This window comes from Chanos chanos, chromosome 4 (assembly GCF_902362185.1).
Source record: "Chanos chanos chromosome 4, fChaCha1.1, whole genome shotgun sequence".
NCBI lineage: Eukaryota > Metazoa > Chordata > Actinopteri > Gonorynchiformes > Chanidae > Chanos > Chanos chanos.
In genome coordinates, this window is record NC_044498.1 from 53665524 (window position 1) to 53685664 (window position 20141).

At 42.0% G+C, this 20141-nt stretch overlaps 1 protein-coding gene across 5 annotated transcripts in view; it reads right to left on the minus strand.

Annotated features, from left to right (window-relative positions):
- fgfr2 (fibroblast growth factor receptor 2) overlaps positions 1-17116 on the minus strand; it is a 56084-nt gene extending 38968 nt beyond the window's left edge. For 4 of the 5 annotated variants that reach the window (XM_030772833.1, XM_030772832.1, XM_030772831.1 and 1 more), the window contains exons 1-2: positions 16431-17116; positions 14368-14623 (exon numbers count right to left, since the gene is read on the minus strand). In XM_030772833.1, the coding sequence (XP_030628693.1) occupies positions 14368-14548 (181 nt within the window). In that variant the 5' untranslated portion in view covers positions 14549-14623; positions 16431-17116. Of the gene's footprint in view, positions 1-14367; positions 14624-15241; positions 15318-16430 lie in introns of those variants that run through there. The other variant, XM_030772830.1, reaches the window with a different exon arrangement.
- Positions 17117-20141: the final 3025 nt, after the last annotated feature.

Sequence of the window (20141 nt, forward strand, 5' to 3'; positions counted from 1 at the left end):
GGTGGCAGAAATTGAGCAAGTCTAAGTCCATCAGCATGAGGATGACCATGACAAGCATTACATTACCCAGGACTTGAAATGTTTTGACTGCAATCAGTGCAGTTTAATAACGCTGATGACCAATACAGCGATACTGAGACGTATGAAATGATAATCAATGAGACATGACAATGCTATGGTTTCTCATCATTCCCTCGTAAACATTTACGGAATGTGTGTAATAGGACTGATGAGAAAAAAGCATTCAGGAGACCTGGGAGCACTGTAATAGTCTATCTTCACAGAAAGGCAGCTAGCTGCCAAAGTAAAGGAGACAACCATTTGAAACACAGACCAGCTTCACTGTGTTTTACCATAGTATCTAGAGCTGTCTGCAATGCTAATGGAGAAATGCCAGGAGAAAGCCCATGCTTTGGTGTTCTGTCAATGGTGCTGAAACCCTGTGTTGGTCAAGTGTAGGCCATTAATGCTTGGTTGGGTTGGCTATGTCACACCATTTAGAGTTTTCATGATCAGTGACCTCTCATGTCCTGTGGATGGGGATCAGTAAAACCCTCAAACACTGATCATTTCCTTTGCCCTCTGATTGAAAATACCACAAAATATGGTTTTACAGGCACAGGCTCCTGTTGGCTTTTTGTAGTGATCTCATAATCAGAGACGAATTTTTAATTGGAAAACAGCCAATCAAAGCCCACATTGATTGGTTGATGTGAAAACCAACTGAAGTTTGGACTTCAGATCTAGATTTGAGATACTCTGAGTGGACATAAACCATACCTGGAAAAATGCACCCCACTCCAGAACAAAGCGACCAGAAGCCTTCAGTGAAGGACACAGGCTTGTTCTCTGACATGAGCCACACATACGCTCATCTGCTTGTTAAGAACAAACCCTAACCCTAACCCTAACCCTAACCCTGACCCTAACCCTAACCCTAACCCTGACCCTGACCCTGCTCAGTGGAGAGTGGTCACATTGCCTCTGCTCTCTGCTCCATCTTTTACCTGCAAATGGAGTGTAATGATTTAATAATGTAATGATTTAATAGTGAGGGCTCTATCCACCTGCAAATGGAGTGTAATTATTTAATAATGTAATGATTTAATAGTGAGGGCTCTATCCACCTGCAAATGGAGTGTGATGAGAGCTTTATGCACTGCATCCTGTCACTCTCTGTGAAGATCTCAACAGACTCTTCTTTGTTAAACTGCCTCCTGATGGCCTAGACTGATACTTACAATCCTTTAATTCACAGTTGCTTGTCTGTTTTACCCTCGTCTAATCAGACCATAAACATCAGTATTGAAGAACATGCACTTCCAACCATACTGGACTTTAGCTCCCATCATTCCCACAGATATCATTGCCAAAATTCTCTCAGACACTGTTCTTCATCAAAAATCAGCAAGTTAAACAGTGTTCATCGCTGAAGCTTCTGCCAAATAAGTCTCAATGGTCAGCCCTTTATCTGAGTTACTGTGAAAACATCAAATAGACATTGACCAAATAATTGAGTTTGATTATTAAACCAACTAGATGATTAATATTAATAAGACATATGCTTTACGAGTGATGTGCACACACACACACACACACACACACCCACACGCGCGTGCACGCAAACACATTCACACACACACACACACACACACAGAGCTTTCTGGATGGTCTCAGTCACAGCTTTTTCATCATAAAAAACTGGCAACAGTTCAGGTTTCTCTTTTATTGCAAGCAAAGAATTGTGTGTGTGTGTGTGTGTGTGTGTGTGTGTGTGTGACGTCTATTTCAGGAGGAACCAGAGTAAAAGGATTTTGAGACACAAAAAGCTAACAAAACTGAAAACACAAATTGTACAGAAGAGCATGGTTCAACTTTTACCTCTGGCTGACGACAGAGAAGAATAATTAGATGTGCAAAGGCACTCTCAGTCTCCCACACCCCTTTCACCAACACATTCTACCGCTATTGTGTGTACGAGAGACACCCCTCCCCCATATCCAACAAACGGAGGAGGGGAGAGCCGTCCCCCTCAGACAGGCCAATCACAGAGTCCTTTTGCACTCTCTCCCAAAGACGATGCCAAGCAAAGGCCTTATGGATACATTTGTATTATGCTGCAGAAATAATTTAAGTTTTATTCTATCTGTGGGGTTTAAGAAGACCTCTACTCTGCCCTCAGGACTGCTGGTAAACATGTTCAGTGCTTCTGTTACTGAGGATGTTCCATTAAAGATCCAATCAGTGAGCATGTTACTGAGCATGTTCCATTAAAGATCCAATCAGTGAGCATGTTACTGAGCATGTTCCATTAAAGATCCAATCAGTGAGCATGTTACTGAGCATGCTCCACTAAGGATCTAATCAGTGAGTATGTTCTGAGCATGCTCCACCAGGGACCAATCAGTGCGCATGTTCCTAAGCATGCTCCACTAACTAACCAATCAGTGAGCATGTTACTGAGCATGCTCCACTAAGAAACCAATAACTGAGCCTGAAGCCAGATCAGACAGTGGGACTTTCACACTGTGAACAATGTATATTCTTAAAATATATTTTTCAAAATGATATGTGGAGATGAAATGCAGTATATTAAAAATGTTTGTTGTACTAGAAGTGCCTGGCTGCACTTGACGACAACAAGCTCACTATGAGTATGAGAAACAAGATTTACCAGACACATGACACACTAATATGATTAAGATCCTCTGGTGTTACTGCTGTCCCTGTGTTACAGCCCGTCACCGATGGACTAGAAAAACTGTGACTTAGGTATCATTCAGCTTGTTCACTGAGGTGTGATACGTGAGGAAATAAGGCTAGCAGTCCAGGTGGTTGTTTTGTTATTAAATTTGGGAATAATATAACATTAATAGTTAGATCTACTTCAATTCTTATCTGTTTTTGGTTGTGAACATTGCATAGCAAACTGTGTCTAGAATGACAGGATTACAGTGATTGCATGTAGTCACAACCAAACATCAAAGAAAAATACTGATACGGGAGAAACTCTTTTTTTACCTTACACTCAGCACAGCTAAACAGTGAAATCCTACATTAACATGGCACAGCGGAAAAGACGCTAGCCCATCACCCATCACAAAGCCAGGTCTGTTTCCTGGTCGGGACGGACAGGTGGACACACCCAGCAGCCCTCACGGGGGGGGGAGGCTGACAGGGCGTCGTCTCCCTGTCGCTGCAACAGTGACTCCCTCCAATTTGTCAGGTGGCTAGAAAAGCAGGGGACCTGGATCTGGGCCCTCTGCAGTCTGGTGAAGAGAAGCAGGAGTTGGCTCAGCCAGACATACACTCCTCATGTGACAGAGGAGAAGTGTGGTAGTCTGAGCCTCCCCACCCAGCATGGGGGTGGAACAGAAATACAAAGGAGCTACAACTAAACTGGGAGAGAGAGAGCGGATAAAAAGGCCAAAAATGTAAAAAAGCAAGAAATTTTTCTTAACTGACCAAACATCATTTCACGGAAAGTTTATATTTTGTCTAACTGTTTTTCTCCTTCTCTCTCCTCAGCACATCTGTTTGCCACCATCAACACCTCCTACTCTATTTCTTCTGTTCCTCTCAGCACTCCCCTGCCCTCCATGACACCACTGACCTGACCTGCGACCTTCGACCCCTCCCCCACCTAAAACCCTCTGAATTCCCAATTTTTCATGGGAAACCAAGACACTTGCACCCCTCCCCCCCTTCCTCCACGAGACACTAATCTCCTACTATTCTTCAGTGTCCACCAAATATGACAGCGAGCCAATCACAGCTCCCAAAAATGGTCCCACTTATTTTCCAGAAGGAATTTCCTTAATCGGTTTTGTAATTACAGGACTCACCACCAAACAGTCATAAGCTAAGAACAGAAAACACACTGGCAAGAACAATAGTGATGAACACTGCCTAGCAGCCCAGAGAGCCACTCATTGCTGCTGAGCTGCATGTACTGCATATCTCCATGTATAAAAGTTACAATCAAAAGAAACAGTGACTGTCCAAAATTTAATCAGAGACAATAAAATATCTGCTTCTATTAGGTTACATGAGCCAAAACACACGACAAAAGAGAAACGTTCTGTCAGTCCAAGAGAAGCAGGTTCTTTGGCAGAAGAAGAGTACAGATCAAAGACTTCCAATTTATGTAACTGTCAGTAAACAAAGAGCTGTCCACATTCATAAATGCAAAACACAGAGGCACTGGGATATCTATACTGATCATTTCACTTCAGTTCAGTTTGATTTGTAAAGTGCTTCATATCACAAGCATTTTTCAAAGCAGCTCCTAAGTACATGGGACCTCAGACCCTGGTGAACAAGCTTTAGTTAATCACGAGAAAGAAAATCTCCCTTTGGCTGAAACAGGAAAACACCTTGAGAGAAACCAAGATTCAGAATGGAGAACTGATTGTCCTCTGACCAACCACAGTATTAGTTACTCACTAATGGTGCACATGTATTTTTTGGGGGACAAAAATGATCTTAAATGTAGCATTTCATTACACACTCTGACCCGGAACTTTTGTCTCTCATCTCAGACAAACAAAACAGCCAAAGCTGAATATTTGTATGCACACACCAACATCACAAACATAACAACACTTTCTGTATCATTTTCTGTTACTGAGTCTGTTCTCCTTTGAGCTGACAGGGAAAGTGAGACAGAAGAGACCTGTCAATCATTATCACCCTGCCTATCAGATACGACAGACTCATCTCCTCAGCTTCTCAATTTGCCCTCCATGGGAACTGGTAAGTTGGCTAGCGATCCAACACACCGGCTCACTCAAACTAGTGTCTTCTCTGTGTTTATACTCACTATTCAGACCACTAAAAGAAAGCAGGCCATGAATTCCTACATGTCACGGGTTTGCATGGTTACAGAGGCCTGTTCACAGAGACCCATGTGTGTCATGGGCAGTTCTGATACAGGCACTATAAATTTTTTATAGACTTTGTTTTAAACTTTTTTAAAATTACTATTAATTAATTGATTATATTTTTCCTAAACATGAAGTATTCTCAGTTAAATGTGCAGGGTTAGACATGGTGAAAAAGGGTTAATAACAATGTAATGATGAGGAATGATTTGTTTAAGACAGGTATAGCAGAGAACAGGAGAGTTCGCTCTGTAGGTAAGTTTTAATCCTCAGTTTTGCGATACAGATTTGCCCCCTGATTTACTGAGGCAGGCACAAACCAGGTAGATTTAAAAATAATTCTTATTTTTGTGCCTAAATTTACTGGGCAGTAAATAAGCTTTTTTTAGTAAATCAGGTGCAAGGAGCTATAATAATAATAATAATAATAATAATAATTAGAATAAGCCCATCCTTCATTTTTGAGCTCTCTGGCTAACGCTCCTTAAAAGACATATTCATCAGCTCTGTGGCTCAACTTGATCCCCGGGGAATCACCAGGCTCGACATCGTGCTGACTGTCAGCCATCGTCCATCGCCCCAACCCTATCTCACACGCTCGCAGGCTCACACAGAAGCACACAAACACACACACACACACACATACATATACCCACATTCACTCACTCACTCCCACACACACACACACACACTAATGCCTTTCCCTGTGTGAAGGGGAGGGGGGCTCTATTCACAAACTCATTTGCAAGTGTCATTCATCCCCCAACCAACCCTTCTGCTTTTCAGTCTCTTCCTTTATCAGTTTCTCATGCTTTCCCACCATCCGCTAAAATCCTCTGCCTCTTCCCTGACCCCCACTCCACCTCACCCCCTCCGCTTTTTTTGAGCATCCTAATCTCTTCTCCTTTTCAAATTCAAATCCTGTTCAGCCTCATTGTCCTGACATGTTCAGACAGAGGCACAGGTTTCTCAGCACAGCCTGACTGTCACGGAGACCTGGCCTTTGGCTTTCCCTCCAAAAAACATCATCCTTTATTTCACACTAATATTTTATGGCCAATTCCAAAATCATGTACATTAATTGTTAACCATGTTGAAAATGCATATGGAAAAGAAAGTTGTTTTAAGCATAAAGAATGAATCTGATGTGTAACACACCTGACATGTTCCCTGTGCAAATGCTCAGAAACTCAGCAACCTGTAGGTAGCTTTGAATAAGACCCATTCTCTTCTCAGCAGCTATCAGGTAAGAGTGGAGTGTCAGAGTGTGGAGTATGACAGTGTGAGGGTGTGGAGTATGACAGTGTGGAGTTTGACAGTGTGAGTGTAAGAGTGTAGAGTATGACAGTGTGAGTGTAAGAGTGTAGAGTATGACAGTGTGAGTGTGAGAGTGAAGAGTATGACAGTGTGAGTTTAACAGTGTAGAGTATGACAGTGTGAGTTTAAGAGTGAAGAGTATGACAGTGTGAGTTTAAGAGTGAAGAGTATGACAGTGTGAGTGTAAGAGTGTAGAGTATGACAGTGTGAGAGTGTAGAGTATGACAGTGTGAGTGTGAGAGTGTGGAGTATGACAGTGTGAGAGTGTAGAGTATGACAGTGTGAGTGTAAGAGTGAAGAGTATGACAGTGTGAGTGTGAGAGTGTAGAGTATGACAGTGTGAGTGTGAGAGTGTAGAGTATGACAGTGTGAGGGTGTGGAGTATGACAGTGTGGAGTTTGACAGTGTGAGTGTGAGAGTGTAGAGTATGACAGTGTGAGTGTGTAGAGTATGACAGTGTGAGTGTAAGAGTGTAGAGTATGACAGTGTGAGTGTAAGAGTGTAGAGTATGACAGTGTGAGAGTGTAGAGTATGACAGTGTGAGTGTGAGAGTGTAGAGTATGACAGTGTGAGAGTGTAGAGTATGACAGTGTGAGTGTAAGAGTGAAGAGTATGACAGTGTGAGTGTGAGAGTGTAGAGTATGACAGTGTGAGTGTGAGAGTGTAGAGTATGACAGTGTGAGTGTGAGAGTGTGGAGTATGACAGTGTGAGGGTGTGGAGTATGACAGTGTGGAGTTTGACAGTGTGAGTGTGAGAGTGTAGAGTATGACAGTGTGTGTGTAAGAGTGTAGAGTATGACAGTGTGAGTGTGTAGAGTATGACAGTGTGAGTGTAAGAGTGAAGAGTATGACTGTGAGTTTAAGAGTGAAGAGTATGACAGTGTGTGTGAGGGTCTGGAGTATGACAGTGTGAGAGTGTAGAGTGAAGAGTATGACAGTGTGAGTGTAAGAGTGTAGAGTATGACAGTGTGAGAGTGTAGAGTATGACAGTGTGAGAGTGAGAGTGTAGAGTATGACAGTGTGAGTGTAAGAGTGTAGAGTATGACAGTGTGAGAGTGTAGAGTATGACAGTGTGAGAGTGAGAGTGTAGAGTATGACAGTGTGAGTGTGAGAGTGTAGAGTATGACAGTGTGAGTGTGAGAGTGTAGAGTATGACAGTGTGAGGGTGTGGAGTATGACAGTGTGGAGTTTGACAGCGTGAGTGTGAGAGTGTAGAGTATGACAGTGTGAGTGTGTAGAGTATGACAGTGTGAGTGTAAGAGTGAAGAGTATGACAGTGTGAGTGTAAGAGTGTAGAGTATGACAGTGTGAGAGTGTAGAGTATGACAGTGTGAGAGTGAGAGTGTAGAGTATGACAGTGTGAGTGTAAGAGTGTAGAGTATGACAGTGTGAGAGTGTAGAGTGAAGAGTATGACAGTGTGAGAGTGAGAGTGTAGAGTATGACAGTGTGAGTGTAAGAGTGTAGAGTATGACAGTGTGAGAGTGTAGAGTGAAGAGTATGACAGTGTGAGTGTAAGAGTGTAGAGTATGACAGTGTGAGTGTGTAGAGTATGACAGTGTGAGTGTAAGAGTGAAGAGTATGACAGTGTGAGTGTAAGAGTGTAGAGTATGACAGTGTGAGAGTGAGAGTGTAGAGTATGACAGTGTGAGTGTAAGAGTGTAGAGTATGACAGTGTGAGAGTGTAGAGTATGACAGTGTGAGAGTGAGAGTGTAGAGTATGACAGTGTGAGTGTGAGAGTGTAGAGTATGACAGTGTGAGGGTGTGGAGTATGACAGTGTGGAGTTTGACAGTGTGAGTGTAAGAGTGTAGAGTATGACAGTGTGAGAGTGAGAGTGTAGAGTATGACAGTGTGAGTGTAAGAGTGTAGAGTATGACAGTGTGAGTGTGAGAGTGTAGAGTATGACAGTGTGAGAGTGTAGAGTATGACAGTGTGAGTGTAAGAGTGAAGAGTATGACTGTGAGTTTAAGAGTGAAGAGTATGACAGTGTGTGTGAGGGTCTGGAGTATGACAGTGTGAGAGTGTAGAGTATGACAGTGTGAGTGTAAGAGTGTAGAGTATGACAGTGTGAGTGTAAGAGTGAAGAGTATGACTGTGAGTTTAAGAGTGAAGAGTATGACAGTGTGTGTGAGAGTCTGGAGTATGACAGTGTGAGAGTGTAGAGTATGACAGTATGACAGTGTAAGAGTGAAGAGTATGACAGTGTGAGTGTAAGAGTGTAGAGTATGACAGTGTGATAGTGTGTCGACAGGACCTTGCCTTTCTATCCAAATTCTCTAAAATCTCAAAAGGAAATCAGTCTCGCAGCCTCAAGAGAGTGACAGTTTCCTCCAAATCCTCAGTCTCTTCTGTGGTGGGTTAGGGTTAGGGTTAGGGTTAGGGTTAGGGTCAAGGTTAGGGTCAGGGTCAGGGTTAGGGTTGGGTTAGGGTTGCCTTTAAGTGGCAGAGATCCATCCAAAAACACACCAAGGCACCACATGCTTCCCCTGAGGCCTTACAGGGGGGCTTACACAGAACAACGTGACTACCCCCACCCCCCCACAGCTCTCTCACACCTTCCACACAGTCTTTTTTTTTTTTTCAAACACACATGTAAACACACAGCCACACACACCTCAGGAGACTGCTGCAAATCCCAGTTCCTCTGCTGTCTCCACTGATCATCCAGCTGTGACAGTCTCCACTGATAATCCAGCTGTGACAGTCTCACTACAGTGGCTTATACCCCACACTACTGGACTTACAGGTTTGGCCATTTCAGCAAAGACCTGTTGGGTTTCACCAGCGAGGAGTGAGCCCGGGGTGGGGGGGGTTAGAATGCAATCATTAACACAAGATACTAGCTCAGCCACTTTGGCTGCAAGAGAAATATTCACAACCCCTAACAACAATACCTTTGTGCAAACCAGCACAATATTACATTTACTACAGCTCCTGTCAAGTCTTAGTCAATACTGTGAAGCCATCACACAAAGTCTTTACCATTTCATTTATACACGTTGGTGGGTTTCATTTCTTTGCCTTCTTCTTAGATGCACTATAGGAGATGTTTTTACAATTTTTGTCTATTACTCAAAAATATTGACAGTTATAAGCATTCTCTATACTGCCTGTTATGATCATTTATACACTGCAGCACCACAAACTAACATTTTGATTGGACCCGTGGTAGACAACACACACACAGACACACACACACCCGCACACACACACGAGCATGACTGGGCTCAGTAATACCAATGCATTTCCACTCCACCCCCACTGTTACCACTCTCTGGATAAACAAATTTACAATGGACCAAGAGGGCAAAGCAGCTGCAATCTACAACAATCAGACCCAGCCTGGAACAGGGGCTTCTCTGCCATGAAGAGATGAGATGGCAGGGAACGGTAGAATACCACAGGTTCTGAATGGAAGAATTAGTCATTCATTTAGTCAGTCAGTCAACCATCCATCCAACCAGTCATTCAGCAACACAGTCAGTCAGTACTACAGTCATTCAGCAACACAGTCAGTCAGTACTACAGTCATTCAGCAACACAGTCAGTCAGTACTACAGTCATTCAGCAACACAGTCAGTCAGTACTACAGTCGCTCAGCAACACAGTCAGTCAGTACTACAGTCATTCAGCAACACAGTCAGTCAGTACTACAGTCGCTCAGCAACACAGTCAGTCAGTACTACAGTCGCTCAGCAACACAGTCAGTCAGTACTACAGTCGCTCAGCAACACAGTCAGTCAGTACTACAGTCGCTCAGCAACACAGTCAGTCAGTACTACAGTCATTCAGCAACACAGTCAGTCAGTACTACAGTCGCTCAGCAACACAGTCAGTCAGTACTACAGTCGCTCAGCAACACAGTCAGTCAGTACTACAGTCGCTCAGCAACACAGTCAGTCAGTACTACAGTCGCTCAGCAACACAGTCAGTCAGTACTACAGTCGCTCAGTAATACAGTCAGTCAGTACTACAGTCGCTCAGCAACACAGTCAGTCAGTACTACAGTCATTCAGCAACACAGTCAGTCAGTACTACAGTCGCTCAGCAACACAGTCAGTCAGTACTACAGTCATTCAGCAACACAGTCAGTCAGTACTACAGTCGCTCAGCAACACAGTCAGTCAGTACTACAGTCGCTCAGTAATACAGTCAGTCAGTACTACAGTCGCTCAGTAATACAGTCAGTCAGTACTACAGTCGCTCAGTAATACAGTCAGTCAGTCTGTCATGCGGTTTTCTCAGATGAACTCCGGACAATGTCCGAAGAATCAGGTCTGGACGTTGTTGGGTGTTGCCCCTCCACACATGCAGCACACGACAGGAGATGGTCCGTGTCAGACGCGTTCTCATCTGCTGCGACAGGAGATGGTCCGTGTCAGACGCGTTCTCACCTGCTGGAAATACTCTGTTTGGTTTAGGCGGGCGAGGGTTGGTGCCTTGGTAGAGCATGCAGGAGGCAGGAAATGATGAAAAATTACACTGCAGTCACATAGCCGGTTCGTAATTTGGTCATAAACAACCGAGTCTCTTGTCGTTCCTTGAATTTGTCTGATGATTTCAGCGTCAGCCCTTACCGACAGAAGTCCCCGAATCTCGTCATCTCTCCAGTTAGACATTTTCGTTGATGTCTTTGCGTAAATGACCCTTTTTCTTCACCCTCAGATGTTTGTATTCCTCTGATTTCATGCCAGTCGCATGACAGAAACATCATCAAAATGCCCACTCGCTCACTCGCTGTGAATTCTCCGGACAATGACCTCTATTCACACATGGACCCAGTTGGATATTACACTGACTTTGTACAAGGGAGCTGGCAGAGTAAAGTCGGTTTAATGTCCGATCCAACTGATTCAGACATTTGCATTCTCACATACAGCTCTACCGGCTAATGTCTACATAAATTCAGGATTGCAGTGCATGACTGAAAGTGGCTCCAGTCAGCCAGAAATATGGTCAGTCAGTCTGTCAGTCACTAATACAGTCAGTCAGTCTGTCAGTCAGTAATATAGTCAGTCAATCTGTCAGTCAGTAGTAAAGTCAGTCAGTCTGTCAGTCAGTAATATAGTCAGTCAGTCACTCACTAATACAGTCAGTCAGTCAGTCAGTCAATAATACAGTAAATCAGACAGGATACAGGCTACAAACATGACCAAAGCAAGGATTTGTCCTAAAATCTAAGAGATCCAGTCATAAAATTCATCGCAATATTGAATGAGACAAAACTGCGGCCCATCACAGTGACTACGTGACACAAACACTATTACAAGTATTTACTTCGCACTGTAACACACACGACACCACTTCTTCTTCTTCTTCTTCTTCATCATCTTCTGATCTTATGGAATTAAGAGTCACTTTAAGAGGGAGCATATCCTCAGCTCTCTCAGTAAATCCATTCTCCCAATAAACAGTTTCTTCTGCCAGGACCTCCCATCAAAATACAACCTCACAATCCATGACCTACACACAGACACTGTACACCACTTAAACACAGATACACAACCTGCTTATAGAGATACACAATGGTTACACAAAGAAACACACAAACACACACACACCACTTAAACACAAAGACACACACAACGCTTAAACACAGAGACATAGGTGTGTCACTTAAAAACAGAGACATAGATGTGTCACTTAAACACAGAGACATAGATGTGTCACTTAAACACAGAGACACACTTAAATACACTTCCTCTGTCAGAGGCACACACACTGCTACACAGAGGTACACAGAGACACACACACACCACTTAAACACAGAGACACACATACTGCTCACACATAGAGACACGCACACTGCTCACACACATAGACATACACACTGCTCACACACACAGAGACACACACACTGCTTATAAACAGAGGAGCACAGAGGAGCATACATTGTTCTTACTTAGAAAGATGCGCAATGACAGCTGTGTGCCTCAAAAACACCGACCAAGATGTTTGTCTTAAACAGAGCAAAACAACAAGGGCAAGTACGGACATCCTAACACACTAAGGGTGAAGAGCTTTTTGGGACAGTTTGTGAAGAAAAGGGGGTGGTCTGGCAAGCTCCCTTATAATTATCACACTGATTAAAGCTCTCACAACAGCAGCCAACTTATCCAGCAAACCAGCTTGAATTACCTGCTGGCTAATTTAGGCTGGATGGACAGGCATTGGACATTGATGGGAAAATTCAAGAAGTTTGCCAAAAAGTAAGCAAAGTAAGAATCTCATTGTACAGTGTAACTGCCGGTTTTGCTGTGCATATGACAATAAAACTCTTGAATCTTGAAAAACAGCCAAGAGCAATTACACAAATTTCAGCAAAAGTTTACCCCCTGCCCCTAAAAGAACATGGAGAAAGCTCCACTTCTAAAATGAGAATGACGGCCCAGACAAACCACACCTCGTTTAGAGAACAAAGAAGACAAAACATGGAGAAAAATATCTCATTTCAATATTCACACACAAAGTGAGAGAGAACTGTTTATTTTCTTCCCAAACAAACTATGCTGGTTGGAGTCTGCAGAAACACCAGCCTCCAACTATGTGTGTGGCCTGTAGCAAAGAACAACATTCAGAAAGACAGAGTAACAGTGAGAGAGAGAGAGAGAGAGAGAGAGCAAGCCTTCTTTTAAAACAGCACTGCTCAGAGAAGGTTTCAGACTGAATCGTAAAACTTAACCAACAGCACTTTTGAACAGCTAGCATAACACGATGAAGGAAGAAACTAGAGAGTCTCAGAGCACTGCAGATCCCTGATAAAGATTTTCTATAATCCTCATCTCAATACAGATTCTCCAAATTCTCTGGGGCTGAATAATGCAGAGATCCTCCATAAAAGATCTATGAAATTCTTATATTACATATTTATATTTTATATTTATATACATTTATACACACATGGGAGATGTTCCTCACAGTACATCACACAGTCATTTAGTGACAAAAAGGAGAGGACTCTTCCCTGACTGTGGTTCCATATAAAATGTATTATGAAAGCTGAAAGACCACTTCAGTTACGAAACAAAACAAAATATATGATAAAGCAAAGGGGGGAAATACAGTTAGAATCTAAACGGTTGTTTCCTTTTTCCCTTTACCTGAAAACGTCTCCAAGTGCATAAAAACTGTATATAGCCAGACAAGTACATAAAAACTAAAAACTGTATATAGCCAGACAAGTACATAGAAACTAAAAACTGTATATAGCCAGACAAGTACATAAAAACTAAAAGCTGTATATAGGCAGACAAGTACATAGAAACTAAAAACTGTATATAGCCAGACAAGTACATAGAAACTAAAAGCTGTATACAGGCAGACAAGTACATAGAAACTAAAAACTGTATATAGCCAGACAAGTACATAAAAACTAAAAACTGTATATAGCAAGACAAGTACATAGAAACTAAAAGCTGTATATAGCCAGACAAGTACATAGAAACTAAAAACTGTATATAGCCAGACAAGTACATAGAAACTAAAAACTGTATATAGCCAGACAAGTACATAGAAACTAAAAACTGTATATAGCCAGACAAGTACATAGAAACTAAAAGCTGTATATAGCCAGACAAGTACATAGAAACTAAAAACTGTATATAGCCAGACAAGTACATAGAAACTAAAAGCTGTATATAGCCAGACAAGTACATAGGAACTAAAAGCTGTATACAGGTAGACAAGTACATAGAAACTAAAAGCTGTATACAGGCAGACAAGTACATAGAAACTAAAAACTGTATACAGGCAGACAAGTACATAGAAACTAAAAGCTGTATACAGGCAGACAAGTACATAGAAACTAAAAGCTGTATACAGGCAGACAAGTACATAGAAACTAAAAGCTGTATACAGGCAGACAAGTACATAGAAACTAAAAGCTGTATACAGGCAGACAAGTACATAGGAACTAAAAGCTGTATACAGGCAGACAAGTACATAGAAACTAAAAGCTGTATACAGGCAGACAGAGGCATGTGAGCAGAAGAGTGGGGACTGAGCAGAGAGAAAACATAAGTCTCGTTTTCTCTACCCCATTTCTTCTTTTTCGCGTGCTACTCCGTTATTTTGGCAATGAACATCTTTCTGCTGTTGAAAGAACCTGCTCTCTCTTCTCAGCATCTGCCCTCATACCCCCCCCCCCCCCCATGCCCTCCCCCCTCACCTTCAGGCTCATGTGCAGTGTCCTCCTCTTCGCTGGCCGTGTAGGCTGGCCGTGCCATGGAGACTGCTGCCAGAGACAACAGGAGTGCCCCCGACAGCCATGCCCGCAAAAACATCCTGTTAGTGGCAGGTGTATGTCCCCATCCCAGCCGCCTTGGCCTCCGCCTGGACACGGACCCCATCTGAGGAGTTCCACCCAATCATGAAATATGGACTGACAGGTTTGTCACTCAATGGAACTCCCCCAATCTCCTGGGCTAAGGGCAGTGGGAGCAGGCCAAGGAGATGAAACACAGTGTGAAGCACACATAAGTACAAATACTGCTAGGAAGACAAAATAAATTCTAAATACAACTCACTAAAAAACTTCTCTCATTACATGTAATTCTCCTGTCAGAACGGCAACACTGTTATGGAAACTTGTATTCCAACTATGTAGTACATATTACCATATTGATGTTATCCAACTGAAAAATAACAGAGACAAGTGTGTGTGTGTGTGTGTGTTTGTGTGTGTTTGTGTGTGTGTGTGTGAGAGAGAGAGAGAGAGAGAGAGAGAGAGAGAGAGAGGGAGCTTCCTGCATGAACTTGAACATCTCTGGGTAAAAGTTGCTGTAATTGTTCTCTGAAGGTATTGCCAACAGTTCAAAGAGCATTCCTCAAATCATATTTATATTTCTGATACTGTTACTAGAGGTATGCTGTTGTTCAAATGTGTGTGTGTGTGGGGGGGGGGGGGGGCATTTTTTGCTGCTTTTTGGACTTATTCTACATAACAAGCTAATTTAAATTATCCGGGTAAATTCTCTAAAGAATTAACGAGAGAGGGCTTCTAAACAGCCCTAGATGAAGTCAGTATTTGAGCAGTGAACCACCTCGTTCCGTGATTAGACAGCGCCACGTGAGATATTTCAAGTGCAGCCTCCTTCGCAGAACGAAAACTACTGTGGTCAGTAACCTCCGAATTTCTCTCTAGAAATAAAGATATATTAAAGCACTCAAACGTGAGAGTGAAAATGTGAATTCACGACAGCGTCAAGTGGCGTAATTTACACTCTTTCGTTTGGTTTGGTTTTAGTATTTCATACACCGCCTGCTCGTAGTTTAAATTTTAGAGCTATTCGTGTTCAAGATGTGTGTGGTAGCTCTCGTTAAAAGGAATGCCAGTGTATTTCAGCATTCTTTAACAACGCTTGACTGCACTGTAACTAAAAGCCCAGAGTTTGAAACGAAATGTGGGGGAAAAAAAAACATTTTCACAACGTTAGTTGTGGACAGATGAAGTAAATGTTAAGTTTACATTGTCGTAATTGGCCAAATGCAATCGCCCTTTCAAGACACTGATCGACATCATTTGATATTTAAATGAGTTGCGTTCATGCAATGAACTAAGGGTGGAAACACCGAAAGATTTATGACTGAATTTTAAGGCAAAGAAACAATGTTACATTCTTGGTAATAATTTGTTACTATCGGTACAACGGGGCATAGACCAAAAGGTTAAGAGACCCCTTCGTTCAGGGCAGTAACGCACACAAAAACTGTCACTAGTTATAACTGAGGTGGAATTGCCATAGCAGCAGTGATGTACTTACATTTAAACAAAATTTATAGGGATTTAGAATGTAATTAGAATGTAATTAGGGATCTCTCGTCAAATTATTACAATGTTTTGCATTATCATTGCGGACACTCCAGGTGAACAGTCTGAAAATCTGAGATTTCATCAGATGCTGCTACAGTCAAAGAGATCATTTTATATTTAAAAAAATCAGACAACTAAGAGTGTATTGTGTTGTTTATACATTTGTTTTACAGAGATATATTTAGATTTACAGAACAGGCGCTCAGTAATCAGAGATTGGGGAAAAAGTAGGCCAGACTGCGCCTACCTAAATCTGACTTAACTCACGGAGTAGTATTTGTAGAGTCGCTGTGATGTAGCCAGCAGAATGAAGTAACGCATATGCTAATATTTCAGGTTGCAATCGACTAAAATAAATCCGTGATATAGCTACTCTATCCAGCTTGTCCATACCGTCAGACTGATGATAAAATACTTACCGCTATGGACCAAAGTACTGAGGGTTTAGATCCGCATTCATAGGCGGGTGCATGGGCAAATCGATGGTGGAATGCGTACTCCCGATGGTGCGTGTGCTCCTTACAACAACAAAATGCCGAAGCGGCAATCGTACTCTATTCCAGACTTTTCGGTGAAGAAACTCTCAAATCAGACACGACACGACAGAACACGTTCAACTTTGTATGACCATAATACTTGTGCGTTTGTAGATCCTCTGAAAGAAGCCCGAGAACACGTCCCCGAATGTTTCTTTTGGTGCGCACCAAGTAGTTACTGTCTCACAAACAGCAACGGTGAAGTTGTCTAAATTCCCATTATCATGTCTTCTAAAAAATGGAAAGTAAGCGAAACATTTTACGGGCTATTTCATACAATGGCTGGGCGTATCTGCGTCCTCAGTAAGCCATATAAGATCCATTAACTTCGAGGATTCCACACGACCGATCGTCCTCCCAGGATTCCAGATTTGTTCAGACGCTTTGTCAAGTTTACGAGTCCTTTTCCCTTCGTCTTACGTCCCCACTCTCTCCCTCAAACCTCCTCAAGACATGTCACTCCCCCATGAAACTCGAGCCGTTTCCTGGCTAAAGTTTTTTAGTCGCCCTCCTCCAATCACAAAACCCAGTTTCGAAGCCCCTGGCTTGGCCCAATGTAAGGGCAACTCTCTCTCTCTCTACTGCCAAGTATATAATTTGATGTATAAACTGAGCTGGTGAAATACTGCGCCCGACAGTAGAACTACTCTCCTCTCTCCTCTGCGCCACTCGCGGCAATAACGCCCCCAACTGGACTGAGTAGACTACTCATGAGGTATGAACATTTGTGAAAGTGAGGGAGATCTAGAGGCTTTAAAGGAAAGCCAGGGCTCCCGCCACGGCGAAGAATGCTTTGAAAATGTTTGTGTCGCACCGCGGAAACTGTTCCATGACATTCTGTTTTTCCGGTCTGATATTGATGAACTCCATTACCAAGTAAACACTGACTTCAGGAAAATGAGCGAATGTACCGATGAAGGAGTAGGCGAAAGATATATTAAAGTATGATTAAGTTGCCCGGTAGTTTTATTTCTTCTTGTCCTCTCTTTTCTTACTGCTGTTGTTATATCAGAATTTTGCTGTATTTGCTGAATTTTGATTATGTCACAATGCGCCTTGCAGTCTTTCTACCCACCCATCCATTCTATAATCCCTTTATAAATCACTCTACACTTGTTGTTCAACATATTCTTTTTGCTTATTATTATAAAGCTTATTACTTGTTACCACAAAGCTCCCCTTATCTTTCCTTTTCTGCACATCCATAACATCTCTCTCCTCAACAACCACTACTCACTAACAATTACAACAGTTAGTTACAGTTAATACACTTATTACTGTTCCTATAGGATACACTCAAAAAATGATTCAGGCCCTTCTTAGAGGTGACACATTAAAATATTATTTGGTGAATTAAAAATTATTCATTTACGAGTTTTAAGTATTTGTTTTAATGAGTGTAATATAAAATATATTAATGTTTTTACGACGAAATGTATTTTAGTTCAGCCAATGGCAAATGAATGAGTTTAATTTGGGGACTGTCCTGTGGGCGTATGCGAGATCTCATGCAACTCACTCTCTCAGGAGTCTGAACGCACATACGTCACTAACCGCTGCGCGAATTTTCGAAATGTAGTATGGCAGGGGAAGACTATTTATATACCACGCGCTACATGACTGGCCGATGCAACGTTCCCACTCTGACACGTCGTGGGCGTGCATATAGCCTTTGGAAAACCATGGCAACCCTAAACTGCTGTCATCACAGAGTTCGCTCCTGAGAAAATTTAAATCTTATTCACTCCTACTGACATCAGACATTAGACATCCTGAATTGCTTCAAGTAAGGTATGTACACCTTAATGATGCATTATTTTTGTGAACTGGTAGCGCCGTTAAAGTTAGTGTCAATGTTTTAAAGTGTCAAGCGATCATTTTCCGTTTTGTTTTCTTTAGAGAGAACATGGCAATTAAGTGGATTAAATGTAGGAAGTATAGTCACATTTCCACAATCTGAAGCTATCTCATATCATTATCTTATCTCATTCAAAATGTTTCTTAGTAATAATGTATGCACCTCGCCACGCTAACGTAATAAACGCACGTTTACGCCAACTACTACGCAGAACTTTATCAATAATCTCCGAGAGTTATCAACTTTGATTGGATCACTGTCACAACCCACAGAACTTGATCAGGCAACTGAATCCTTAGAGTCAGCGTTCCGCAACACCTTAGATAATGTTGCCCCACTTTCAATGAAAATAATCTGAGAGAAAAAAACTAGTTCCGTGGTATAATGAGCATACACGCACCTTAAAACGTACCACTCGAAAATTAGAACGTAAATGGTGCCAAACTAAATTGGTAGTATTCCAGTTAGCATGGAAGAGAGCCTCCTGAGCTATAGAAAAGCTCTTAGTGCCGCTAGATCAGTGTATCTTTCCACCCTAATAGAAGACAGCAAAAATAATCCTAGATTTTTATTTAATATTGTATCAAAACTAACTGGGAATAAGAGCACCTCGGAAACAGGCACACCATCAATATACAGTGGTGACACCTTCATGAATTTGTCAATAGCAAAAGTGAAAATATCAGGCAAACAATTCAGACTATAAATTTTAAACCAGATAATTTGATCACTAACACTGTAGATAACAATATAACTATATCAGATCAGCGATTAGAATGTTTTACTCCCCTTCAAGCGACCGAATTAACCTCACTAATTTCTTCATCAAAATCATCAACTTGTGTACTAGATCCCTTACCTACATGTTTCCTCAAACAGGTACTACCAGCAGTCATCAAACCTCTTCTAAAAATAATCAGTTCCTCCCTTAGCACTGGCTACGTACCAAAATCCTTTAAACTAGCAGTTATCAAACCCCTAATTAAAAAACCTGACCTCGACCCCTGCTTGTTGTCCAATTATAGGCCAATATCTAACCTCCCCTTTATCTCCAAGATCCTAGAAAAGGCTGTAGCACAGCAGTTATGCTCATACCTACATAGGAATAACATTCATGAAATGTATCAGTCAGGATTTAGGCCTCATCACAGCACAGAGACAGCACTGGTTAATGTTGCAAATGACCTATTACTGGCCTCTGATCAGGGTTGTGTCTCCTTGCTTGTGTTACTTGACCTTGGTGCAGCCTTTGACACCATCGATCATACTATTCTCCTTGATAGACTAGAAAATGTTGTTGGAGTTAAGGGAACGGCCCTCTTATGGCTTAGGTCCTACTTGACTGATCGTTATCAGTTTGTCGATGTAAATGGTGACTTCTCTACATATACTGAGGTAAAGTTTGGAGTTCCGCAAGGTTCTGTTTTAGGCCCACTGCTTTTTTCTCTATATATGCTACCTCTAGGTAATATTATTCATAAACACAGTATTAGCTTCCACTGCTATGCTGATAACACACAGTTGTATGTCTCAGCGAAGCCAGACAAGAGACACCAGCTTAACAAAATTGAGGAATGTGTAAAGGATATTAGGCACTGGATGCTTACTAACTTCCTCTCACTTAATTCTGAAAAGACAGAAGTACTTGTACTAGGATCACGTGCAGCTAGGAGTAAGCTTTCCGATCACATAGTAACTCTGGATGGCCTTTCTTTTTCATCATGTGCAGGAGTAAA